General features: G+C 37.8%; 1 protein-coding gene across 3 annotated transcripts; it reads left to right on the top strand.

The window, feature by feature from the left end:
* On the top strand, positions 1-27466 carry ZNF404 (zinc finger protein 404). 3 transcript variants are annotated; one of them, XR_009216708.1, is made up of 5 exons: positions 1-133; positions 956-1029; positions 14360-14435; positions 14655-14730; positions 16762-16882. XR_009216708.1 is itself a non-coding variant. In XM_058529509.1 (5 exons), the coding sequence occupies exons 3-5, from the start codon at positions 14427-14429 to the stop codon at positions 25689-25691; spliced, it is 1659 nt and encodes a 552-aa protein (XP_058385492.1). In that variant the 5' UTR covers positions 1-133; positions 956-1029; positions 14360-14426; the 3' UTR covers positions 25692-27466. The 3 variants fall into 3 exon arrangements, 1 of the variants encoding a protein (XP_058385492.1); XM_058529509.1 differs by lacking the exon at positions 14655-14730 and adding an exon at positions 24169-27466 and having other exon boundaries at positions 16762-16888; XR_009216707.1 differs by lacking the exons at positions 14360-14435; positions 14655-14730; positions 16762-16882 and adding an exon at positions 7128-9144.
* The last annotated feature ends 278 nt before the right edge of the window (positions 27467-27744 follow it).

Below are 27744 nucleotides of genomic sequence, written 5' to 3'. Positions count from 1 at the left end.
GCAGCCGGTCACGACCCTGCGGTGAGGGTGACAGGCGCTCCAGGCGAGGACGCTCCGGGCGCCGACAGGGCGTGTCAGGCCCGGAGTCTCAGGCCTGTCTGCGTGAGCAGCAGAGGAGAAGATTTGTGTGCCTGTGAGCGACGGGGTGTGTGTGTTTCTAGGTCTAGGTGTCTCTCTGTGCGTCTTTGTGTCAGTGACTGATATTGTGTGTGTGTGTTTCTAGGTCTAGGTGTCTGTGCGTTAGTGTCAGTGATAGTGTGTGTGTGTGTGTGTGTGTTTCTAGGTCTAGGTCTAGGCGTGTCTCTGTGCGTTTGTGTGTCAGTGACTGATCTTGACTGTGTTTACTTAACTCGGTGATTGTGCTTATTTAACTCTGTGGTTTACGGCTGAGCGAGGCTTATGTGGCCACGTGGGTTGTCACGGGCACTTGTGGCTCTAGACTCCCTGATTTCCTCCGCCCTGTCCCCTCCCAGCCGCTTGGGGTTTGCCGTAGATGAAAGGGAAGCTAGATTCTGAGCCTGAGAATGGAAGAAGGGAGGATCCCAGTGGGAAGACGCAAGACTTGATCTTGAAATGAGATTTTTTTGAAGCTGGATGAGGCCTCAGGGCAGGCTTCTGGGAAGACCTGATGAGGTCCAAGGAGTGGGGTTTCCTCCAAGGAGGGTCCCCCTTGGAAGCTCCAAGGGGCCAGCTACATGTTTCATAACCACAGCATTTCCAGAACTCTGACCCTAGGAACCTGTTGTGAATTAGAGACAGATTCCACCCTAGACATCAGTGACCTTGGCCTCTCTCAAACTGGGAATGGTCAACAGTGTACCAGTCTTCTTCCTACTCCGGTCTGGTTGTGTGTGGTGGACTGGGTGAGAGGGTGTGGTCTTGGAGGGCCTTTTGTTAAGTTACAGTGCTTTCCAAGAAAATCCTGATGTCTCATGATTGCCTTCTCTTTTCCCAGTGCTGCCTGTTTCTAAAAAAAGAATCCTGAGAGAGGAAAGAATTTTTGTTACACATCTAAAAGTTAAAGTTCCGGTGAGTTTGTGTTTCCTCATTATTCATAAAATACACTTTAATTTTAAAGACATGAGACCCTTCTTTTCCTTCTGCTGAAATGTCCTGCCTAATAGTGACATGTGTAAATCGTAGGGCCATTGAGATGAGTCACCCTTGTCAGGGTCCTCAAGCCTTTCTCTCCATAATTTATTTAACCTGTTGCCTACTGTTAGCTCCTATATTTCTAATTCTTGACTAAAAACTAAATTATTCTATAATGAACATCATTATGGATAGATTCTTATGTCCTTTTATAGTCATTCCCTAAGGCTAAATTCCTAGTTTTTAAATTTGAGTCAAATACCAGATATTTACAGTATACCAATATGCTTGTATGCATTGGAATACAATGATAAAAAGATATGATTGCTATCCTCAAATGACTTGTTATCCAGTAAGGAAATGAAATCAGAATAGGAATAAGGACGATAGAAGGTGTGAAATGCCACTAGAGAAGTTCAGGTGACCTGCCTTGGGAGTTTATAGGAAGAGATCTCATTCTGACTATAGCAGCACTGCCAGAATATGATCAAATTTTGAGAACTCTGTGAAGGAAAATGGATTTTATGCCTTAGAGTTTTTATTCTAGTGATGTTAAATGCAAAGTGACATTAAATGGGATAAGATGTCTCAACAGCTGTTTGTAGGATGTTGTGGCTAGGAGGACGGGTTCAGAAGCAAAGTAAACCCATCCATCAGGAATATATAATAGGAAGCTGCATTGAGACTACCATTAATGCATACAAAACATCATAGGCTCCAATTTACATGGACATACATTTCTATAGGCAAACAAATCATAGGGTGGGTTGAGGCCCTGGGAGCTGATGGGAATGAAGGAAAACCTTTCAGTAAAACATAGCAACTGGATGGGCCCCGTGGCGTAGTGGTTGAGTTCCCATGTGCCACTTCGGCAGCCCAGGGTTTGCAAGTTGGAATCCAGGCGTGGACCTACACACTGCTCATCAAGCCGTGCTGTGGCAGCATCCCATATACAAAATAGAGGAAGATGGGCATAGATCTTGGCTCAGGGACAATCTTCCTCACCAAAAACAACAACAACAATAAAACACAGCAACTGTTTTTAGAACAGCATTTGTTCTCAAATGTAGGGTGCCTCAGAATCACCTGCAGGGCTTGTTCGAACAAGATTGCTGGGCCCACTCCGAGAGTTTCTGATTCAGTAGGTCTGGGGTGGAGCTGAGAATCTGCATTTCTAGCAAGTTCCCAGAGACACAATTTTGAGGACCTTTGTTCTCCAGTGTTCTAGGCTCTGTTTTCAGGTTCAGGGATATTTAAGGGGGATGGGATTTTTTTCCACCTATTTGGAGAAATGGTTGCTCTTTTAAAAAATAAAAAACATATCTGTATGTGTGTGTCAAATTAATGGCCATTTTTTTAAATTTAATGAAATAAACTTTTAGGAAAAGGAAGAAAACCAGGACTATAATATAAATAAGCAATGCTAATATATGGATATATACTTTTCCATACTTTTTGCTATTTATTGATATCTGCCACTTTTTCTCTATATATTGATAAATATGTATATTTTATATAGGTAATCATATTTTATATTTATATAATTTTGTACATTTGTAACCTAATTTTTTAACTGCTTTGATGAGATACAATTCACATGCCACACAATTCAACCATTTAAAGTGTACAACTTAATATGTGTAGTATATTCACAGGTTTTTTAAACCATCACCACAGTCAACTTTAGAACATTTTCATCACCCCAAAAAGACACCCTAAACCAATTAGCAGTCACTCCCCATTTCCCCCACTCTTCCCAGCCATAGGCAACCACTTATCTATTTTCTGTCTTTATTAATTCACTCCTTTTAGACATTTCGTAGGAATGGAATCATACAATATGTGGTCTTTTGTGACTGGATTCTTTCACCTAGCATAGTGTTTTCAAGATTCATCCATGTTGTAGCACATATCACTACTTCATTTCTTTTTATTACCAAATAATATTCCATTGTATGGATATACCACATTTTATTTACCCATTCATCGGTTGATGGACATTGGAGTTTTCCCTACTTTTTTAGCTGTTATGAATAATGTTGCTATGAACATTTGTGTACAAGTTTTTGTGTAGATGTATGTTTCTATTTCTCTTAGGTATATACTTAGGAGTGGAATTGCTGGTTCATACAGTAACTCTTTTGAGGAAAGTCAGATTGCTTTCTGAAATGTCTGCATCATTTTACATTCCCACCAGCCATGTGTGAGGGTTCCAATTTCTCCCATTTTCACCAACACTTGTTATTACCTGTCTTTTTTATTATAGCCATCATAGTGGGTATGAAGTGGGTCTTGTGGTTTTATCTGCATTTCCCTGATGGCTTATGATATTGAGCATCTTTCCTTGTGCTTATCGGCCATTTGTATATCTTTGGAGAAATGTCTATTCAAATTCTTTAGCCACTTTTTACCTGGGATTTTGGTCTTTGTAACCTAATTTTTTTACTGATAGTATATCTTGAATATTTTCATTCCTTTAACAGTTTCTCAAACTTAGCATTTAATGACTGCTTAATATTTCATTATGTGCATGTTCTGTTATGTGTTTAACCAGTCAGCTGTTGCAGAGCTGAAGCAGAATGCTGAACACACCTGCTTCTACAGGCTGTCCCACTTGTGTTTCTTGATCAACTTCACTTGTCCCAATTTCTCAGGGCCACGTGGGAACTTAGGTCTTTGTAATTTCAGAGGTGGTGACATTTGGGAAGGTGGCCACAGCCTCCACTGGGTGCAGGAGTGCACCCCCCCAGAAGAACTTGTTTAGGGATGTGATACTAAAAACTCATAGGAACAGAGTCTTTATGATCAAATTTTTAAATGATGATCCTATTTTGAAAATAGGATCTCTGGAGCTTTTTTATTCCCTCAGTGTGACCTCTAGGGAGGCTGAAGTGTTTGAATTTACGAGGGATTTGTTTGAGATTCCATGGTCGTTCTGCTCTGTTTTCCTTCCGGTATCATGCTCTCGGTCCCTCGGCTGGCTTTCCTTTGCCCTTCTTGTGCTGGACCTCTCTGCCCTGTAACCACACGACTCTGAGTTTGTCGATAGCCACAGCATGCCTCGGTTCCATTTCTTTTATATGCGGGTTTTTCTATTTCCAAGCCAGGCGCAGTTCCTGAATTGGAACGAGGAGTCCAGGCCTAGTGGGTGGAGAGTGTAGTAGAGGCTTTGAGTCAGGGAAAACCAGTAAAGGGAAACTATTGTGTATCAAAGCTCAGGACTCAGCACCTTGATATGTATTCCAATTTGAGACAATCCACTCAAAGACTTCAAGCCTTTGGAGAAAATAAGGCCTCACCGTCATACCCTAAATATCACCAAATTCATATCTCCTTTGATTTCACCCTCCAATCTCAAAGAGGGTGATTAGCTCTATTGTAATTTTTATTATAAAAGTAATACATTCTCGTGCAGTAATTCAGAAAATACAGAAAAGCCGAAAGTGAAGAGGCAATCACTGTAAACATTTTACTCCAAATCTTTTTATCCACCAGTTAATTCACATGCATGTATTCATATATGCATGTGATAATATAAATATGTTATATTACCTGCCATAACAGGATAAAAATATAGTGTTTTTACCCATTATCATCAAATAAAGGTCTGTATCATCATTTTCATTGAAATATGTATTATATATAATAAAATGCACATATCTTAGCTGTGTGTATAACTTAATGAACTGTTACATTTGGAAACACCACCCAGATCGAGACATAGAGCGTTTCTGTCCCCCTTGGAGGATTTGCTTGTGTCCAGTCCCAGTTAGAACCACCCCGCCCCCACAAGAAGTAAAGGCTATTCCACCTTCTCTCATTGAAGATGAGATTTGCCTGTTCTTGAACTTCATATAAATGGAACTCTTGTATCTATTACCTTTTGTCCAAAATTGTACTTTTGAGATTCATACATGTTGTTTTGTGAATCAGTAGCTTCCCCTCCCCATTGTTGTGTATTCCCTTGCATGACCATACCACGATTTGTTTATTCATTCTCGTGATGATGGGTTGTTTCCAGTATTTGACTGTTACGAATAAACCTTCTAAAACGTTCTTGTACAAGTCTTTTTGTGGACATATGTTCTTGTTTTTCGTGGGTATATACCCAGGGGTAGAGGTGGTTGACCTAATTATCATTCCTACTGCAGTGTATGAAAGGTCCAGTACCTCTTAAACTGGCTGACACTTGTTATTGCCAATCATTTTAATTTTAGCCATTCTGATGCAGGTGGAGTGGTATCTCATTGTGATTTTAATTTGCATTTTCCTGATAATGATGTGAGTATCTTTTCATATGATACTGCCCGTTTTGATATACTCTTACGAAGTGTCTATTCAAATCTTTTGTCCATTTTTCAGTGTGTTTTTTTGGTCATTTTCCTATTGATTTTAGGAATTTTAGATATATTTTGAATACAAGTCCTTTCTGTGTGTATATAAACATAGATGTATGCGTACGTATGTGTGTGTGTGTGGAGAGAGAGGCAGAAACAGAGAAAGAGGGAGTATCTATTAGCCTGTAGCTTCTTATTTACTTTCTTTTTTTTTTCTTTTTTTTTTATTTTTAATTTTTTTTAATTTTTTTTTTTCTCCCCTAAAGCCCCAGGCGATAGTTGTATGTCATAGTTGCACATTCTTCTAGTTACTGTATGTGGGACGCGGCCTCAGCATGGCCGGAGAAGCAGTGCGTCTGTGCGCGCCCGGGATCCGAACCCGGGCAGCCTGCATCGGAGCGCACGCACTTAACCGCTAAGCCACAGGGCCGGCCCTTATTTACTTTCTTAATGATGTCTTATAATGAAAAGTGTTATTAATTTTATTTTATTTTGTTTTATTTTTTTGGTGAGGAAGATTAGCCCTGAGCTAACATCTGTTGCCAATCCTCCTCTTTTTTTTTTTTTTTTTTTTGCTGAGGAAGTTTGGCCCTGGGCTAAGATCCGTGCCCATCTTCCTCTACTTTTTTCCTATGTAGGACGCCTGCCACAGCATGGCTTGATAAGCGGGTGCATAGGTCCACGCCTGGGATCCGAACCTGCGAACCCTGGGCTGCCGAAGTGGAGCGCGTGAATTTAACCACTATGCCACGGGGCCAGCCCGTGTTCTTAATTTTTTTTTTTTGTCTGAGGGCGATTGGCCCTGAGCTAACATCCGTGCCCATGATCCTCTACTTTATATGGGACACCGCCACAGCATGGCTCAACAAGCAGTGCGTTGGTGCGCGCCCGGGATCCAAACCGGTGAACCCGAGGCTGCTGCAGCAGAGCACATGCACTTAACCACTTGCACCACCGGTCTGGCCCCCCCGTTCTTAATTTTAATGGAGCTCATTTACCAATATTTTTCTTTTATGCTTATTGCATTTTTGTTCTGTTTAAAAAATCTCTTCCTGGGGAAGAAGGGACAACTCTTCTTTACGGTAGAATTCCAACTGTGAAATGTAGAAGGAAAGAAGGACGTAGAAAATGGTCATTAGGTCAACACCACAGTCATAGTTGTTTCAGACAAGATCTACTGATAGATGCTAACACTAGTGGGTGAAATTTGGGGGATAAAAAGGATTTGCATAGTGTCAAAGTGTTTCCCACCACTCTAGATACTTGCTGACTACAAAGGGAATGGTAGTAAGTAACCTTACAGTGGAGAAACCAAGCCGAAAGCACTTTAACCAAGTGATCACGGTTAACATCACCAGTAAGAAAACACTGACATCGTGAGCCCTTTCGTATGATACAGTGAGAAGGACACAGCATCATGGTGGTACAGTAGTCCCATCTTATCCATGAGGGGTATATTTCCAAGACCCTCAGTGGATGCCTGAAACCATGGATAGCGCCGAACCCTATCTATACTATTTTTTTCCTATATATACATACCTATGATAAAGTTTAATTTATAAATTAGGCATAGTTAGAGATTAACAACAATAACTAATAATAAAATAGAACCATTGCAACAATATACTGTAATAACAGTTATGTGCATGTGGTCTCTCTCTCTCTCTCTCAAAGTGTCTTTTCATACTGTATTTTCAGACTGTGGTTGACCATGGGTAACTGAAACCGTGGAAGGCAAAATTGCAGATAACGGGGGACTACCATCCTGCCGCAAATGCATAACCTCATTCCAATTGTGAAACATGGGACAAACCAGGTAGAGGGACATTTGACAAAATAAAAGATTAGTAATCTTCCAAAGTCAAAAGGGCGTGAAGATAGGAGTGGTGGACACACTTTAGGGTGGCCCGATGATTCCCGCCTGCTGGTGTCTATGCCGTTGTGTAATTCCCTCCTCTGGAGTGCAGGCAGGGCCTGTGATTGCTTCTAACCAGTAGACAATGGCAAAGGTGAGGGAATATCACTCCTGGGATTAGCCTTATATGGCAAAAGTAATGGGCTGTCACTACTGTGACTATGTTACGTCATATAAGACTCCAGCACAGCAGACTGAAGCTAGAGACCTGCCTTGTGGGCTTGATGGAATAAGTGACAGTGTTGGAGAAGCGCATATTGCAAGAAACTGCAGGTGGCCTCTAGGACCTGAGGGCATCCTTCAGCTGACAGCCAACAAAAATCTGAGGCTCTCAGTCTTATGGCCACAAGGAAATGGATTCTGCCAACAATCTTAATGAACTTGGAAATGGATTCTTCCCACTTGAGCCTTTGAATGAGAACACAGCCCAGCTGAGACCTTGTTTGCAGCTTATGAGTCCAGCCTGAGAACAGCACCCGTCTAAACTGTGTCCAGACTCCAGGTCCACATAGACTGAGATAATAAATGTGTGTTGTTTTAAGCTAAATTTGTGGTAATTTGTTTTGGCAGCAATTGAAAACTAATACCATAAGAAAGACTGAAGAGACTGGAAGTAACTAAGGGGAAATAACAGCTAAATGCAATGTGGGATCATATATAGGATCCTGGAAAAGAAAAAGGACATTAGTGAAAAAACTGGTGATATTTGAATGAGATATGCCATTTATTGTATTGTACTAGTGTTAATTTTCTGGTTTTGATAATTGTCGTATGGTTATGTAAGATGTTAACATTAGGGTGAGGGTTACACAGGAATTTTCTGTACTACTCTTGTGACTTTTCTCTAAGACTAACATAAGTGAAAATAAAAATTTTTTAAAAGGAAAATTTTGCCTACCCCAAGATCATGAAGATATTTTCCCGTTTCTTCTTCCAGAAGCTTTATTGTTTTAGTTTTCACATTTATTCCTATGAGCTGTCTTGAATTTATATCTGTGTATGTAGTGAGATCAGGGTCAAAATCATTTTTTCAATACAGATACCCAATTGCTTAGGCACCATTTGTCAAAAAGTCTATCCTTTCTGCTCCAAGTTGCAATCAGGCTTTTATTGTAAATCATGTGACTACATATGTACAGGTCTCTTTCTGGACTCTCTATTCTGTTCCATTGATCTACTTGTCAATCTTTGGGCCAGTACTGCTGTTTTAATTAGAGTAGCTTTATATTATATCTTGATGTCTGGTAATATAGGTTCGACAACTTTGTTCTTCAAAATTGCCTTGATTATTCTGGGTTCTTTACATTTCCACATGATTTTAGAATGAGTTTGTTAATTTTCTCAGAAAAAAAAACCTGCTGATATTTTGTTGGAGATGCGTTGAATCAATAGGTCAATTTAGAGAGAATTGATAATCTTAAAATTGAGTCTCCCGGGGCTGGCCCGGTGGCATAGTGGTTAAGTTCTGCACACTCCACTTCAGCGGCCCAGGTTTGCAGGTTCGGATCCCAGGCGTGGACCTACACGACTAGTCAAGCCGTGTGGTGGTGGCCACCCACACACAAAAATAGAGGAAGATGGGCACAGAGGTTAGCTTAGGGCCAACCTTCCTCACCAAAAAAAAAAAAATTGAGTCTTCCTATTCATGAACATGAAATATGTTTCCATTTATTTAATTCTTCTTTAATTTCTTTCCTTAATGTTTTGCTGTTTTCAATCTAAACGTCATGCACATCTTTTGTTCGATTTATTCCAAAGTGTTTTATATTTTTGATAAACTGTTGGGATTTTTAAAATTTCTTTTTTCAATAGCTTTGCTTTAGTACCATTGTGTTTTATACATTGACCTTTTATTCAACAATTTTGCTAATAAATTCATTTATTAATTTTAATAGTTTGTAGAATTGAAAATGTTTTTCAGTGTACAAATGATGTTATCCTCAAACAAAGATGGTTTTACTTCTTTCTTTCCAATCTTCATACCTTTCTTTTCAATATTTTTCCCTTATGCTCTTGGATAGGTCTTCTGGTACAAAGTTTAATAGAAGTGGTAGGACTGGGTACCCCTGCTTTCTTCCTGAACTCAGAAGGACCATGGTCCATATTTCACCTCTCATAAAATGGTAGTTGTAGTTTTATTCTGTAGATCCCTTTTATCAGATTAAAGAAGGTCTCTTCTTTTCCTAGTTGGCTGAGAATTTTTATCATGAACTGACGGTGAATGTTATCAGATGGTTTTTCTGCATCTAATGAAATGATTGGTTTTCTCCTTTATTATTTAAAGTTGGAAGATTACATTGATTGCTTTTTGAAAATTAAATGACCTTTGCATTTCTAGAATAAATCTCTTGATCATATATATTCTGGTTTCTCCTTGCTAATATTTTAATATGCTTGCACCTGTGTTCATGAGAGAGATATATTGTAATTTTCCTTTCTTGTAATGTCCTTGTCAGGTTTTGATATCACAATTGTGCTGGCCATGACATGGTCCATTTTTTTCTATTTTCTAAAACAAGATTGAGTGTGATTGGTATTTTTAATTCCTTAAATGTTTGGGAGAATTTGCTGCTGAAGTCTCTGGGCCTGACATTTTATGGGAAGGTCCTTAATACAGATTTAACTTCTTTAACAAATAAAACAATATTCAGATTTTCCATTTCTTATATCAGTTTAGTTAAACTGTGTTTTCAAGGAGTTTTTAAATTTCATCTATATTTTCAAGTTTGTTGTCATAAGTTGTTCATAAAATTCTGTTATCAAGTTAAAAGTCTGTAGTATATGTAGTGATATTTCGTTTTATATTCCTGATATTGGCAGGTTTTTTCTTGATCAGTGTAGCCAGAGGTTTTTCAATATTATTAATCTCTTTAATGAAACAGCTTTTGGCTGTATTGATTTTTCTCTGTTGTATGTCTGGATTTTTTTTTTGTCATTGGTTTCTTTTAGTATGTTCTACTTGCTGTAAGCTTAATTTGCTTTTCCTTTTCTAGCTTCCAAAGGTAGATCATTGATGTTTAACCTTTCTACTTTTATAAAACAAACATTTAAAGCCCAAAATGTCTTTGTAAGCATTGGTTTGACTGCATCTCACAGGCTTGGAGACTTTCATTATCATTCAGCTCAAAATATCTTCTAGTTTTTATTATGATTTATTCTTTGGTCTATACTTATTTAAGAATGAACGTTTTATATTTGGAAACGTTTGAGAAATGCCTGTTTTTGAGTTCTGAGTTAATTCTTAAGGCTTAAAAAAACTATACATTCTTTGATACTAATCCTTTGAAATTTATAGATACCTGTTTTATGGCCCAGAATATTATTCTGACAAGTATGCTGTGAGCATTTGAAAAGAATGTGTGTCTGTAGTTTGGGAGTATAATGTTCAATTGGGTCAATTTGGGTAATTTTATTCAAACTTCTGTGGCTTTGTGGATTTTTTTCACTTTTCCTATTATTAATTACCAATGGAAGGTATTAAAATCTCTAACTTTAATTATAAATTTGTCTATCCTTTAATTCTGTTGACTTTTGCTTTATATATTATGAAGCTATGTTATTAGGTACATAACAAATATAGGACTACTGTTATATTCTTGTTGAATTATAGGACACACCTCTATTATAATACTTCTTGCATTAAAGTCTATTTTATCTGTTATTAATATATTTATAGCAGCATTCTTCTAATTACTGTCTAACATATTTTTCCACTCTTTTACTTTTAACATATCTGTCTTTATATTTAAAGTATGTTTCTTGTAAGCAGCGTGATTGATCCTGTTTTTCCTTTTAATCTGATCTGACAATCTTAGTTTTTAATTGCAGTGGTTAGTCCATTCGCATTTTACTACAATTACTTGATAAAGTGTGGTTTAAGTCTGTCATCTTGCTAATGTTTTCGGTTTGTCCCATCCATTCTTTATTCCTCCTTTCCTGCTCTCTTTTGTATCAATCAGGTATTTTTCATTGTTCTGTTTTATCTCCTTTACTTGCTTTTTTGGTTATACATCTTTGTATAATTATTTTAGTAGTTACCTGAGATATTATAAGATGCATATTTAACACAGTCTCCTTTAAATTAGGGCTTTTGCCACATCCCAGATAATGTAAGAACATTTCAATAGTGTGACTCCATTTACCTTATCCACCATTTTTGCTACTATTGTCATTCCTTCTTCCTATATTACAAGCCCCAGAAAGCATTATTATTTTTGTTACTTTAAACAGCCTATTTGTTTAGCCATATTAATTGTATATATACTGTGTCTACAGCTGTTCATTGCTTTTTTGCACATCTGGGATTATTTTCCTTTAGTCTGAATGCTTTCCTTTAGTATTTCTCTTATTGTGGGTCTGTTGGTAAAAAATTCAGCTTTTATTTGAAAAAATCTATTTCACCTTCATTTCTGAAAGATATTTTCTCTGGGTATAAAATTCAGAGTTGTCAGTTTTTTTCTTTCTGCATTTAAAGATATAATTCCCTTCTTCAGGGTATTATAGTTTCTATTGAAAAATGAACTATTTTTCTTATTATTGTTTTCTTATAACTGATGTCTTTTTTTTTAACTAGATACTTTTAAGATATGTTTTCAAGTGTGTTTTTCAACAGTTTGGCTGTGATGTGCCTAGGTGTGGATTTCTTTATTTTACCTTGGTTAGGTTTGCTGAGCTGTTTTATTTATGTATCAAAGTATTTCATGAGATTGAGGATGTTTTGTCCATTATTTCTTCAAATAATTTTTCTATCCCATTCTCTTTTATTGTAGGTGTTCAATTTCACATTTGGACTATTTCCTGTATTTCTCTTATGTTCAGCTCAGTTCTTGCCTTTCTTTTTTTTCCTCTCTGCATAAGATTATTGTTAATTTGACTTTATGTTGATCAATACTGTTTTCTGTTGTTAAATCCATCCAATAAATTCTTAATTTTAGATATTATATTTTTGTAATTATAAAACATTCACATGATTCTTTTTTTAAGATTCTGAATCTCTAATGATATCCTCCATTGTGCATTCCTTTTTGCCCGTGTTTTCCTTTACTTTCTTTAGCATGTTAATCATAATATTTTCAAGTCCTTGTCTGCTAGCTCCATTATCTGGATGATCTCTGCGTCTGTTTCTATTGAGACGTTTTTTTTCTTCATTATCATTAACTTTTTCCTGTTCAATAATTTTTATCATATGGGGGCATTGTGGATAATATATTATAGAGACTTTGGATTATGTTAGCTTCCTTTAATAAATCTACATCAGGGTTTCTCAACCTTAGCACCGTTGATATTTTTGGCTAGATAACTCTTTCTTTTGGGGGACTTTCTTGTGCATTGTAGGATGTTTAGCAGCATCCTTGGTCTCTACCCACTAGAGCACCCCTTTCCATATTTTGACAACCAAATAAGTCTCCAGACATTGCCAAATGTTCCCTAGGGAGAAAAATCACCCCCTGTTGAGAACCAGTGTTCTGCACAGTAATTTTCAATATCTGCATCATTTTCCATTATATGAACGCACTATAGTTTATTAATTAACTACCCGTCTAAGTACCTTTAGATTTTTCTCCAGCTTTTTTTCATTTTAACTAGTGTCTATTATCGTATTCCTTTATACATCTCTAGGCACACAGGCAAATAACTTAGTTATTTCCTTTGGATGGAGTCTCAGAAATGGCCTTTCATGGTTAAATTCTTCTTATGCAGAGTTCTGTTTACATGTCTCGATTGCACTAGGTTTTCACAAGTTTACGGAACACCTTGAGAATGCCCTTTTCCCTAAAACCTTACTAATATATAGTGTATCATCAGCCTTTTAAATCTGACAATCGAATACCTGTAAAATGATAGTATCTTATTGCTTAAAAATATCTCCTTAGTCAATCTTTTAGTAGGTGATGTTTTACAGTTGGAAAAAAAGGTGGCTTTATAGTTACGGAAAAATGATTTAAAACACATCACTTCTACTTGTTATTTGTGATATGGGCAAATGTCTTTAATTCTTTGAGCTTCCATTTCCTCATCTGTTGAACTTAGGTAGTAAGTACATTGTAGGATTAAATGTCAATGTGTATAGATCACCTATCACACAGAAGTTTGCAAAAGTCTGTGTGTTGCTATATGGCTTCAGTGAGCATGAATCACTCCTCCGTAGTGGGTACTGTGTGGGTTGGGAGCAGAGGGCACAGACAGTGATTCATGCCAGCAAGCAAAGTGGATCCCATTAGCGGGGTATCCAGGTTGGTTAGCCCAGAGGATCTCGGGAGTCATAGTTCCGGCCCAGGGGAAAGGCTTCACATGGGCGGGCAGTTTTACGGTGGTAAAAAGATTTCCACGTTGGTCTCTACTGTTTTCTGCCTTTTGTCTGGGGGAGTCCAGGTCCATCCCAAGGCCATGAAGGTTTGCGTTGTGTGGCCTGGTCTTGACTGTGGAACGTAGGCCTTGATGGTGGAGCATCTACTCAGTATGACTAAAGACCCAGGCTGGGGTACCATTGGCATGATCAGGATGAGGACTAGGACAGAGTAGGGTGTCTGGATCTGGGTTTGGTGCAAGAGTGCCTGCTCTGTATCCACGCTTGTGTGGCTTGTCTCCCTAGATGTGGGGAAGGGCTTGGGTTTGTCTGGACTTCTTCTCATATCCTCTGACAGGTGTTTATGTGCTTGGGAGGGCGGGGAGTGAGCAGGGACAGGAGAAAGCAGGAATACAGAAGGAAAAAGAGAGGCTATCTTTTTTTTTTTTTTTAAAGATTTTATTTATTTATTTTTTCCCCACAAAGCCCCAGTAGATTGTTGTATGTCATAGCTGCACATCTTTCCAGTTGCTGTATGTGGGACGCGGCCCCAGAATGGCCGGAGAAGCGGTGCGTCAGTGCACGCCCGGGATCCGAACCTGGGCCGCCAGCTTCAGAGCGGCACACCTAACTGCCAAGCCACGGGGCCGGCCCGAGGCTGTCTTACCTTAAATAATTTTTGGAGTTCTGAGATACACCGTGTCTCAAGGCCTCTTTTTCCTCCCCCAGCCCTGGCTTCTCTGAACTCTGCTTCTCCAGTAGAGGAAACTTGAGGAGGATTGGCAGTTCTAAAACCATGGCCCAGGTAAGTGGGTGTCTCTTTCTCCTTCCTAAAATACTATGATTTTTAGTTCATGTAATATTTTCATTCATTATCCCCAGACCACCTACCTAGGAAAGCTGTGAATCTATTCCAGAGTTTCTCCCCTTACAGAGAAGGGTGGTGTCCTCTTCATTTGCTCCCTTTTTTCAAACTGATTTTCACTTACTCATCAAATAATTCATTCATCTTCCATGTATTCAGTCTTCTCTCAAGAGCAGTGTTGGAGCAGTGAAAGAGTGAAGTACTTTCAAGGCAACGTTTGAGCTTCCCTCATCAGGTTCGTGGTTTCATGATATAGAAATGATAGTCCTATTTGACCACAGGAGGGAAAACGTTCTCCACAGTTTTTCAGGTAGATAAGGGAGATTGGGTTATGAGTGGTCTCAGTCTCAGTATGAGATGAGATCTCAGCTTTGAAAAGCTTTTAGGTTTGGGTAGAAATGGGAGATGCCTAAAGAGAGATCATGGATCTGGCTAAGGAATCACAAGAAATGAATAAGATACCAAGGTCCATTTTGTATTGGAAGAGAAATTGCTGGTCTTGAGTGAATCAGTGTTGTTCTAGATCATCCTACGTTAGTGTGTTTCAACTCAGGAATAGGAATTCAGTAAGGAGTTGTAGAAAGGAAGGTCATCTAGAACTACATTTGGTAGATGAAATTGAACTGTGGGGAGGAAGTTAGGATTTGTGTCCAACCTAAATATCATAATAGTACAATACTTTATATTTTAATATTATTATTATTAATACCTTAATACTTTAAGAAAGATTAAATCTGATATCTGTAAGAGGGACTAAAGAAAGACATTAATTTGTCAGAATAAAGGAAATGCTTATGACATAATCTGACATATAATAAACTTGTGTCTTGATAAAATTACTTAATTTTATACAAACTCTATTTCCTAAGATAGAAACTTTATCCGCTTTTTTTGAGGTATAATTGACATATAATTAAGTGTATGTATTTTGTCTTTTTAAAGCAACTGTATTGAAATATAATTGACAATAAACTGCTCATATTTAGAGCCTAGAATTTGATGACTTTTGACATATGTATCCACCTGTGAAGCCATCACCACAGTCAAGATAACGGACATATCCATCACTCTAAATTTTTCTCATACCCCTTTATAATTGCCCCTTCCTACCCTTCCCACCCTGCCCCAGTGCCCAGGCTAATCGCTGTTCTGCTTTCTGTCACTAGAGGTTAGTTTGCATTTTCTAGAATTCTATATAAATGGAATCATACATTATGTACTCTTTTTCTGTCTGTCTTATTTCATTCAGCATATTTATTTTGAGATTCATTCATATTGTTGTATATATTAGTAGGGCATTCTATTTTATTGCTGACTGGTATTCTGTTCTCAGGATATAGCACAATCTGTTTATCTATTCCTGTGTTGATGGACATTTGGGTTCATTCCACTTTTTGGCTATTACAAATAAAGCTGCTGTGAACCTTCATGCACAAATCTTTGCTTGGACATATGCTTTCATTTCTCTTGGGTAAACTCTAGGAGTGGAATGGCTGGATCATATGGATGTTTAACTTTTAAAGAAACCAGTAACCTATTTTTCAAAGTGATTGTTCCATTTTACTTTCCCACCAGCAGTGTATCAGAGTGCCATTTTTTCCACATCCTTGCCAACACTTAAAATGGTCAGTCTTTTTAATTTTAGTCATTCTAATAGTTGCGTAGTAGTACTCTCTCCTGGCAGTAAGCTAGCACCATCATAGGGTTCACTTCATTGGTTACTGTCTCTCAGCAATCAGTTTTGCATTGCCGAGTGTTTTCTGTCTTGAAACCATCATTTCATATGTTTTAGCCAGGTTTTTAGTTATTTCATGCAGGAGGGTAAATTCAATCCCTGTTATTCCATTTTGGCTGGAAGAGATTTTATAATTCATTTTGGGGGAAGAAAATATCAATTCTTTTTACATAGTCCTTGAAGAAAAAAGATGTAAGTACTTACATTTATTAATAGTCCATAATTTAGGTACATAGCAGGTAGTATGCTTACATATACTCTTTCATTTAATTGAGAAAGTCTGATTACTTTATTCATTTTCATACATTTGGAAATTTAAGTTTTTCTATATATTTAAAGAAATTTTGTGTGCTTCAACAGGATTCTTCGAGATTGTGTAGGGACAGTTAATTTATTCTCATCTGACCATGTCATGATCTTGTAACTTCAGCCTACTTGTTTTTGTGTATTGCCCCTTTACTGCAATTCAGTATTCCATCCTGAACATTTTTTCTTGATTTTCACAAATAATACATGGGTTTGTCCTTTCAGGTGCCCTTGACATTCAGTGATGTTGCCATAGACTTCTCTCAGGAGGAGTGGGATTGCCTAAACTCAGACCAGAGGGATTTGTACAGAGATGTGATGCTTGAGAATTACACTAACTTGGCCTCACTGGGTAAGGACATCTGCCTGAAATGATGTAGAATCTGCAGTCTGAAATATCCACTTTCTCCACTGTATATTTTATGCTCTAGGCCAAGAAACCAGCTAAATTTCTGCTCCACATTCTCAAAGGACTAGTTTGAGCTTCGATAGATGGAAATGAGCACCTCCATTCGGCACCTGAATCTTCCCTATCCGTCATTACCTTCCTGCCTCCCTCTGCCCCATCCTGCAGAAAAATTGCTCCTTTTTCTAAATGACTAAACGTTTGAATTCTGGGACTTTTTTCTGCATAATCACTGGCAAAGAAAACACATTTCATATTATGTGTATGTTCAGAATGTCTATAAATATTTCCTTTTAATTGCTGGTCCACCTATATGGAGAACAGGTAACATAGAGTCCTGGTTTCCTCTTTACTACAAAAGAGACTTGGTAATTTTTATGATGGTAGAATGAATCAAGATCATTACCTTTTTGAGTATTATCATTTGTATTTATAGCACTGGCTTGCAGTGCTATAAATCATGTGCTTGCAGTGCTATAAATCATGTGCTTGCAGTGCTATAAATCATGTGCTTGCAGTGCTATAAATCATGTGCTTGCAGTGCTATAAATCATGTGCTTGCAGTGCTGTAAATCATGTGCTTGCAGTGCTATAAATCATGTGCTTGCAGTGCTATAAATCATGTGCTTGCAGTGCTATAAATCATGTGCTTGCAGTGCTATAAATCACTGCATGTTGGCTTGCAGTGATTTGATAGATTCTACTCAGAAGTGAAAGTCTTTGTTCAGTTTTTGGAAAATACTTGACTGTTCTCTCCTCTCTTCTGAGACTCCAATTATAGCTATGTTGAATCTTTTGAGCATATCTCACGTTTCTATCATGTGTTTATCTTCTTTTCTCTCTATCATTTTCTGTTGACCTGTATGCCAGCTCACTTATCCTGTATTCTGCAGTGATGATTCTGCTCCTAAAGAGGGGTTTTTCGTATCAGATGTTGTCTTCTTCAGTTCTATAAATTCAATTTGATTGTCTTTCATAACTTCCAATTATCTGTTGAAGTTCTTCATTCTTTTATTTATGTTCTTTTCACTACTGTCTTTTCATCTGTTTTCTTAAACATTTTCATCATAGTTATTTTGTAATTCTTGTCTGCCTTGATTCTTTGTGTCATCTGTGGGTCTGCTTCTATTGTTTCTTTTTTTTCTCTTGTTATTCATCATATGGTAATGCCTCTTCAGTTACTAGTAGTTGTGATTGTGTGCTGGACATTGTGTACAAAAGAACTGGAGCGGTTTCGGATGGTGGTGTCTTCCACCAGAGGGTATCTCCGTTTTCCCTGTGGGTCTGATAGAATGGCAGAGGTTAATTAGGACAATCTGGGTTTCAGTTTTGGTAATACTAAGCTCCCTCTTTTTTATCACGGTGCCTTTACCTCTAGCTGTGCTCAGAATCAGTGAGTTTCTCCAGGGGAAAAGTAGCAGTAGAGCCTCAGAGCCAATTCACCACTCCTTTAACGGCTCTTGCTGCTTATCTGTTTTGATTTCAAGCTTCCTCTTCCAGTGGATCTTTTGTTTCCAGAAGAAATGCTGAAAATTAACAAGCTAATCATCCATTTGATAAGTTAGGAAAAGAAGAGCACAGTGAACTTAAAGAAACCAGAAGAAAGGAAATAATAAAAGAAAGAACAGGGGCCGGCCCGGTGGCGCAAGCGGTTAAGTGCGCGCGCTCCGCTGCGGCGGCCCGGGGTTCGCTGGTTCAGATCCCAGGCACGCACCGACACACCGCTTGTTAAGCCACGCTGTGGCGGCGTCCCATATAAAGTAGAGGAATATGGGCATGGATGTTAGCCCAGGGCCAGTCTTCCTCAGCAAAAAGAGGAGGATTGGTAACAGATGTCAGCTCAGGGCTGGTCTTCCTCCCCAAAAAAAATAAAGAACAGAAATTAATGAAATAAAAACCATACAAAGAGCATGTCACAACCATAAATTTGATTATCACAAAGAACTGATAAAATTGGTGCAACTCTCTCAACATGAATCAAGAAGATCATCTATATGAGGAAAAAAGGGGACCTCATTACAAGCCATGAAGCCTTGAAAATATGATATTTTGATAAACATTATGCCAGAAACTTTGAAAAATCAAATGAAATAAATTACTAGAAAGTTTTAATCTACATAAATCTCCACTCAAGAAAAAAAAAAAAGAAAATGTGAAAAGTCTCAATAAGCGCTAAAGAAGCTGAATCAGTCATCAAGAGTCTTTCCACAGATTGGAAGATTCAGGCCTAGGTGGTTTGTCATTAAAGTATAAATGCAGCAGTTTGAACATGCAAAAATTGGGGGAGAATTTTTCCTATAAGCTCTTTTATGTTGAGTCCAACAAAGAATAAACTACAGAAAAGTAAGAGACGAATAGAAAAATAACTACTTGAAAATACAGAGTATATTTATAATAGCTCTTTTAATATTCTTTTCAACTAATTCTCTGTTATCATTCTTTGGTCTGTTTTTTTCCTTTGATTTTTCTCCTAGTCAGGGTGATATTTTCCTGCTATTTTTCATGTCTGACATTTTTACTAGATGCCGGACATTGTGAAGTTTACTGTGTTGGAATGCTGGATTTTTAATATTCTTTTTTGCATATTTTGGGGCTTGGTTCTGGGATTCGGTTATGTAATTTGGAACCTGTTGATCCTTTCACAGTTTGCCTTTAAGCTCTGGTGGGGCGTGTCCGGAACAGCTTTTAGTCTAGTGCTGGTTTGGCCCCACTACTGAGGCACTACCCTTCTCTGAACTCTATTCAATGCCTCATGTGTTATGGGGTCTTTCCATTCTGGCTGGTGAAACAGGAACTATCCTCTGCCTGTTGTGACTTCCAGGGCTTGTTCTGCCTGCTCATATCTGGTGGTACTTTCCTTGGCGTCATTTGTTTCCTCACACTCATGTGAGATCCTTACTCAGCCAGTGTCAAGGGGACCCCTCACAGTTCCCTAGAGGTTTCTCTCTGTGCAGCTCACTCCTTTCTGGTACTCTGCCTTGCAAATTCTGTACTTCCTTCTCTCCCTGTATCTACTCTGTCTCTTCAACTCAGGGGTAAAGCTGGGCCCTGTTTTAGTTCCGCCTCCCTGGGCTTTGTTCTAGAAAGTTTCTTCGGGAGTCAGCTGTGGCACTTGTAGGGCTCGCTTCATTTGTTTGCCTTCTCTTAGGGGATCACTGTCCTGCACTACCTGTTGTCTGGTATCTGAAAGCCGTTTCGTATATTTTGTCTGTTTTCCAGTTATTTAAGGTAGGAGGGTAAATCTGATTTCTCTTAATGTTACATGACCAGAAGCACAAGTGATTCACTCTCTTCATCTTTGAAAACTTCTTCGCACTTTAGTACAAGAGGTCCCAGACTCACCTTGCATCTTCCTTGCCCTGGACTGGGAATTAGCTATTTCTCCAAGGCACCCTAGTCCACGTTAGTGGGAAACAGCTTATAGGGACTGAAACCTGGCCAATAGGGAGGCTAATGGTGATAGGCGTTTTGTGGGGATAAATATACAATTTTTTTTTCTATGTCATTGTGGATATTGGTTTGTTCTGATTTTCCATCTCTTCTGGAGTCTGCTTGTTGTTGTGTAACTTTTTATTTTTGAAATAATTTTAGATTTACAGAAGAGTTACAAATGTGGTACAGAGAGTTCCAGTATACCGTTCCTGTAATGATAATGTCTTCCATAACCATAGCACATTTATGAAAACTATCAAATTAATATTTACAATACTATTAACTAAACTCAATATTTTATTCAGATTTCACCAATTTTTGCACGAATGTCTTTTTTTCTGTTCCAGGATCCAATCCAGGATACCACATTACTTTTAGTCATCCTGTGTCTGTAGTTTCCTCCAAATGTGACAGTTTCCCAGTCTTTCCTTCTCTTTCATGACCTTGATACTTTTGAAGAGTACTGGTCAGGTATTTTGTAGAGTGCCCCCAAATTTGGGTTGGTTTGATGTTTTCTTAGGATTAAACTGAGATTATGGATTTGGGGGAAGAATACCAGAGAAGTACCCTTCTCATCATGTCATACTGGGAGTACATGATATCAACATGATGTGTCACTCGGGTGTTAACCTTAAAAACTTGTTTAAGGGGGTGTCTGTCAGTTTTCTTCACTGTAAAGTTATTATTTTTCCCTTTCCATATTCTATTTGTTAGAAGCAAGTCAGTACATCTAGCTGTGGTCGTTTTGATAAATTATATTTTCAGAAAGATTCATCATATCACGTACATCTCAAATTTATTTGCACAGTTGTCTTGTATGATTTTTTAACATTCTCTATTTCTTTATCGATTACCATTTCCCTATTGTTTTGTATTCGGATTTTCCTCCTTTTTTTCCTTGAATAGATAGGCTAGTGGTTTGTATGTGTTAATTGTACACTTTTATTTAAATTTTGCTTTTATTTTATTAATGTCCCTTTCTGCCTTCCTTCAGTGTAATTTATCATTATTTTTCTAATTTTTTCCTAATTTTGAATTGTAATGCTTAATTCATTCATTTTAATTCTTGTATTTTTTGTTAGATGTAAGCCTTTTAGCCTATGAGTTTGCAGCACTATAGTTGAAAGCCATAGATTCTGATGTATAGTATTCTCATTATCATTGTTTTCAAGAAGTTCTGTGGTTTCAGTTTGCATTTTCTCATTGACCTAAGAGTAGTTATTGAGGGCTTTTCATTTATAAATAGAAAGTGTTTTGGCTTTTTGATATTGTTACTCATTTATCCTTGGTTCAAAGAATATTGTTTATATTATTTCAAATTTTTGAACATACCATACTTTATTCGTAGAAGAATTCCACTTGTCTCCAACGCATACTTGACCCATTTCTCCTATTAGATTTCTTCAGGCTGCTCCACTCTCCACTTGTCTCCAGGCACTCAGTTTCCCTGACTCTTTCCCAATATTATTTAGTTACCCTCTTTTTTCCCAACATCCCCAAGTTTATTTGCTTAGCCCTTCATAAGCTTTTTAAAATAGTGTTAACTAATACCATTCCTGAAATACATTTCCATGAAATTGAAGAATGATTGGCTTTAGCTATAAAGGAATAGAAGGGAGAATTTGGGAGAGGCATTGGAGAAATGAAACAGATTGAACATCTGTAGGATGGGTGAATAACATTAAAACTCTACTGATGAAGGTCTTACACCACTGATTACCTTGACTGAGATAAAAGCAGAAAAACAGTCATGGCTATGCACAGGAAGGGCTGAACAATAGTGGTAGAGACATGTATATTTTTTTTTTTTTTTTTTTTGTGAGGAGATCAGCCCTGAGCTAACATCCGCCAATCCTCCTCTTTTTTTTTTTTTTTGCTGAGGAAGACGGCCCTGGGCTAACATCGGTGCCCATCTTCCTCCACTTTATATGGGACGCCACCACAGCATGGCTTACCAAGCAGTGCGTCGGTGCGCGCCCGGGATCCGAACCAGCGAACCCCGGGCCGCCGCAGCGGAGCGCACGCACTTAACCGCTTGCGCCACCGGGCCAGCCCCAAGACATGTATATTTTTAAGAGGAGAGGCAATTGGAGAATGATCAGGTGTCAGCTTTTCCATTTATATTTTTGACTGACCTAGTTCGACTGTGCATTTTTCTCACCAGTAAGGTAAATGATAGAGGAAAGCATATTTTACTGTAATAAGGTGTGAGAGATTAGAGTCAGGGAGAGAGAGTTGATAACTGTTGAATAATTTTCAGAAACTAAATGGTTATTTTCCTGGCTGCCTTCCCTGGTGACCTTGATTTTCATCCTTTTTTTTTTTTTTTTTTTTTGGTGAGGAAGATTAGCCCTGAGCTAACATCTGTTGCCAATCCTCCTCTTTTTGCTGAGGAAGATTGGCCCTGGGCCAACGTCTGTGCCCATCTTCCTCTACTTTATATGTAGGATGCCTGCCACAGCATGGCTTGATAAGTGGTGCATAGGTCGGCACCCAGGATCCGAACTGCGAACCCCGGGCTGCCAAAGCGGAGCGCACAGACTTAACCACTATGCCATCAGGCTGGCCCCTGATTTTCATTCTTATTTACCTTTATTTTCATCCCAGTTACTTTTTAAAATTCAATATTTTATTCTGCAATTAATTATTTAATACCTCTCTTGTGGTAAGGACTTGTTTTTCAGTGGTAGATGAAAGAAGTTTTGTATCAACACTTGAGTTTTAGATTAAGAAAATAAATAAATAAACAAATGAGACAATAAATATGTAATAGAGGAAAACATTGTGAAGGCAAAAACTTAGGTGTTGGAATATAGAATAAAGGATATTTATTTATATAGAGTCAGCAGGGGTAGCCTTTCTAAGGAAGTGACTCCTAACTGTAACACTTGAATGTGGTAATTTAAAGAAGCCACCTAAGAGGATTCCTGAAAGGTGGAGCACCTGTGTGAAGCCCCAGGAGATGGGAAAGGTTGTGGTATGTTCTAGAACCTGAAGAGATGCAGTGTGGTAGGATATAGGGAACAAAGATGTCAAGGGCTTGCAATGAATTTGTGTAAATAAGACAGAGCATTTTTATTCATCGTTATGTGTTTGAGTTTCATTCTAAGATAAAGACAAACCATCAGGGCTGGCCCAGTGGCATAGTGCTTCAGGTTGTGCACTCTGCTTTGGTGGCCCAGGGTTCGCAGGTTCAGATCCCAGGCATGGACCTATGCACCACTTATCAACCCATGCTGTGGCAGCGTCCCACATATAGAGTAGAGGAAGATGGGCACAGATGTTACCTCAGGTCCAATCTTCCTCAGCAAAAAGAGGAGGATTGGCAACAGACGTTAGCTCAGGGCTAGTCTTCCTCACACACACAAAAAAAGACAAACCATTGAAAAAATTACATAGAGAGCCATCTGGTAGATAATGTTAGAAATGTAGATGACCAGGAGCTACTCCTAAGGATTCTGATAAACTCAGTCTCAGCAGATAGCTAAACGGTGGTATATGTAAGCTCCCTTGGTAATTCCGATCCACAGCTAAATATGAGAACTACTGACCTTTTCTCTTTGCCCACTCACAAACTTACATTCTCATGAGAACTTTCATAATTTTCTGAGCCCTTCTTGCCTTTTTAAAATTTCATGGCCGTATTTCAGAATTTTATGACCCTTTTACTTCTAACGAATATGCTTCTCAATTTTACTTCTAATGAATATACTTTTCAATTTTTACTATAGAAGGCTCCTCCCCACTCCCAGTACAGGAAAATAGCATTTGTTTGTTTTCTCATTTTCTTTCAGACTTTGACTTCACAGCTGAAACCAATAAGTTATCTTCAGAAAAACACAGTTATGAAGTAAATTCATGCCATCGAGAGACAATGAAAAGAAGTAAAACCTTCAACCTTTTGGGATTTATTTTCAGAAATGACCCACAGAGCAGAATTGAATTTGGGAGACAACAGGGACCTAAAGTGGGATGTTTTAGTCCAATGACATTCAGAAAACATATATCCCTTCCTCTACGTCAGAGAATTCACACTAGAGAGAAAGCCTATGAATGTAGGGAATGTAGGAAGGGCTTCAGAAAATATTCACACCTTACTGAACATTTGAGAGACCACGGTGGTGTGAGACCCTATGAATGCAAGGAATGTGGAAAGGCGTTTATAGTTCTTCAGCATTTTATAAGACATAAAAAAGTTCACACCGATTTGAAGCCCTATGAATGTAATGGATGTGAGAAGGCCTTTCGGTTTTATTCCCAGCTGATTCAACATCAGATAATTCATACAGGTGTAAAACCCTATGAATGTAAGCAATGTGGGAAGGCCTTTAGACGCCATTCTCACCTTACTGAACATCAGAAAATTCACATTGGTTTGAAACCCTATGAATGTAAAGAATGTGGGGAAACTTTTAGGTTGTACCGACATATGTGTCTACATCAGAAAATTCATCATGGTGTGAAACCCTATATATGTAAGGAATGTGGGAAGGCCTTTGGTCATCGTTCAAGTCTTTATCAACATAAGAAAATTCATTCTGGTGAGAAACCCTATAAATGTAAACAATGTGGAAAGGCCTTTGTTCGCAGCTATCTACTTATTGAACATCAGAGAAGCCATACGGGTGAGAAGCCTCATGAATGTAAGGACTGTGGAAAGGCCTTTAGTAGGGGCTCAAGCCTTCTTAAACATAAGAGGATTCATAGTAGTGAGAAACTCTACGATTGTAAGGAATGCGGGAAGGCCTTCTGTAGAGGCTCTCAACTTACGCAACACCAGAGAATTCATACTGGTGAGAAGCCACATGAATGCAAAGAATGTGGGAAGACTTTTAAACTTCATTCATACCTTATTCAACATCAGATAATTCATACTGATTTGAAACCATATGAATGTAAACAATGTGGGAAAGCCTTCAGTCGCGTTGGAGACCTTAAAACACATCAGTCAATTCACGCTGGGGAGAAACCCTATGAATGTAAGGAATGTGGGAAAACCTTTAGACTTAATTCTCAACTAATTTATCATCAGACAATTCATACTGGTTTGAAACCATATATATGTAAAGAATGTAAGAAGGCCTTTCGTTCTATCTCAGGTCTTTCTCAACATAAGAGAATTCATACCGGTGAAAAACCCTATGAATGTAAAGAATGTGGTAAGGCCTTTAATCGTAGTGATCGACTTACTCAACATCAGAGAATTCATACTGGTGTAAAACCACACAAATGTAAGGAGTGCGGGAAGGCCTTTACTCGTTGCTATCAACTTACTCAACATCAAAGATTTCACAGTGGTGAGAAACTCTTAATATAATGAGAGTTGGCAAGCCTTTAGCCATGGCACATCCTTTACCATTATCACTGTTCTACCACCTAATGATGTTATGGGAAAGATAAAATTATTTAACATAAAATATAAACGTTTGGAAGGGCATCTGGCACACAGTATTTGCTTACTAAATATTGTTATTTTTTATGATAATCATTAGTGTTACTATGAATAAATTCATGTGGAATTTAAGGAAGGAAGGAAGACTCTAGGAGCATATTTTAAAAATCTTTCTATCAGCACTTGTCCATATTTTACTTCAGATAATTTATTCTGGACAAAATCTCATAGAATATATTAAACAAGAAACTTTTTCACTCAAAGCTCATCCCCAGTGAAGATTAATGGAAGGAAACCCTGTGCCTTTGTTGAGTATTGAGAGTATAGCTGTTGAAAAATTGGAGAGTGGTTTAAAGAAATTTTCTTATAATAAATTCTATTATACAGAAAACATACAATCCACATTCCCTACAATTCAGAGAAATTAGAAATTAACAGTTGGGTAGCCAAAAGACAGATGTTGACCTGAGACGGTTTTCCTCAAGTTTTTGAAAGTTTTCAAATTTACGAAAAAGGTACAACAGTGATATAATGAAGGTTTGTTTGCCCTCCACCTAGATTCAATATATCTGATATCTCTCGTATGTATGAAAATGTGTATATACAGATGCACACATATAATATATCATTCTTATTACATATTAAATATATATTACATGTATCTTTTTGCTGTGCTTTTTGAGTGAATGTTTAGGTATCACTTCACCTCTAAAAAATCAACATACAACTCCTAGAATTAAAGATAATCTTCTACATGATCACTAAACTATTGTTCACCTAAAAAACATTAACAGTACCCCTGTAACATTCTGCAATATTCAGTCCATTTACAAATTGCTCCAGTTGTTTAAAGAATGTCTTCTAAAAGTGCTGGTTTTTTAAAAGCCAAAAACCAAACTAAGCTCATATATTTTATATGATTGTGGTTTATTGAGTCTCTTTTGGTCAAGAACTTACCCTCCACCTTTTTTGTGACTTAGACTTTTTGAAGACTCAGGAGAGAGAACCTATATAATGTTGCACATTCTGTATTTGTCCTATTTTTTTACAAAGTGGGCTTAATTTGTTCCTCTGTTTTGTATTTATTGTGAACTGGAGGTTATGTTTAGAGGCTTGATTAGGTTTCAGATTAAACATTTTTGACAAGACTACTTCATAGATAATATTGTGTATTTAATATGGTAAAATACCAGGTGGCATACAGGTGAAACTGTTTGATGTCTTGATTCACGTGTTCACCACCAGCTCTCTCCATTATATTGGTACGTTTTTCCTTTGCAATTAATAAGCAATCCATGGAAAGTCACATTGGCACTCCACTTGGAAATTTAAACAGTCTTATGTATTTTTAAGAAAGTAAGACCAAAAAAACCCTCATCTTTTATATTTACCCATATATTTACCTTCTCCTATGGTCTTCATTCCTTCTCAATGATCTGAATTTCCATCTGGTATGATTTTTCCTTCAGCTTGAAGAACTTAGTTTAGCATTTCTTGGAGTGCACATCTGCTGGATGAATTTTCATAGTTTCTTTTACTGAAATGCCTTTGTTCTTGAAGGGTATTTTTTCCCACCATAGAATTCTGGGTTTTGGTTTGTAGTTTTTTGAAAAAGGATATTGTATCACTGACTTCTGGCCTCCATAGGTAATGATAAGAACTCACTTGAATTATTTTTCCTCTGTGATGTGTCATTTCTCTCTGTGTGCTTTCAAGATTTTCTCATTACCCTTGGTTTTCAGATGTTTGAGTGTGCTGTGCTTAGGTGTGGTTTTATTTGTGTTAATCCTATTTAGGGTTCTCTGAGCCTCTGAAATCTGTACACTTGTGCCTTTCACCAAATTTCAGAAATTTTTGGCCATTGTATCTTCAGATATTTTTTCCTGCCTTTATTTGTCCTTCTGGGATTCCAAGTACTCATATGTTAAATCTTCTGATACTGTCCCACAGGTCAGTGGCTCTTTTATTTATCTTTAAC

The sequence above is a fragment of the Diceros bicornis genome, chromosome 34, assembly GCF_020826845.1.
Source record: "Diceros bicornis minor isolate mBicDic1 chromosome 34, mDicBic1.mat.cur, whole genome shotgun sequence".
In the NCBI taxonomy this organism is placed as follows: Eukaryota; Metazoa; Chordata; class Mammalia; order Perissodactyla; family Rhinocerotidae; genus Diceros; species Diceros bicornis.
This window is presented reverse-complemented; position numbering and strand designations above follow the sequence as displayed.

What these genes read in the sequence shown, in the direction of transcription:
- ZNF404 (XM_058529509.1), top strand. An exon ending in CACTAACTTGGCCTCACTGG is followed by an intron (nt 16,889 to 24,168) that starts GTAAGGACATCT and finishes ATTTTCTTTCAG; the next exon opens with ACTTTGACTTCACAGCTGAA.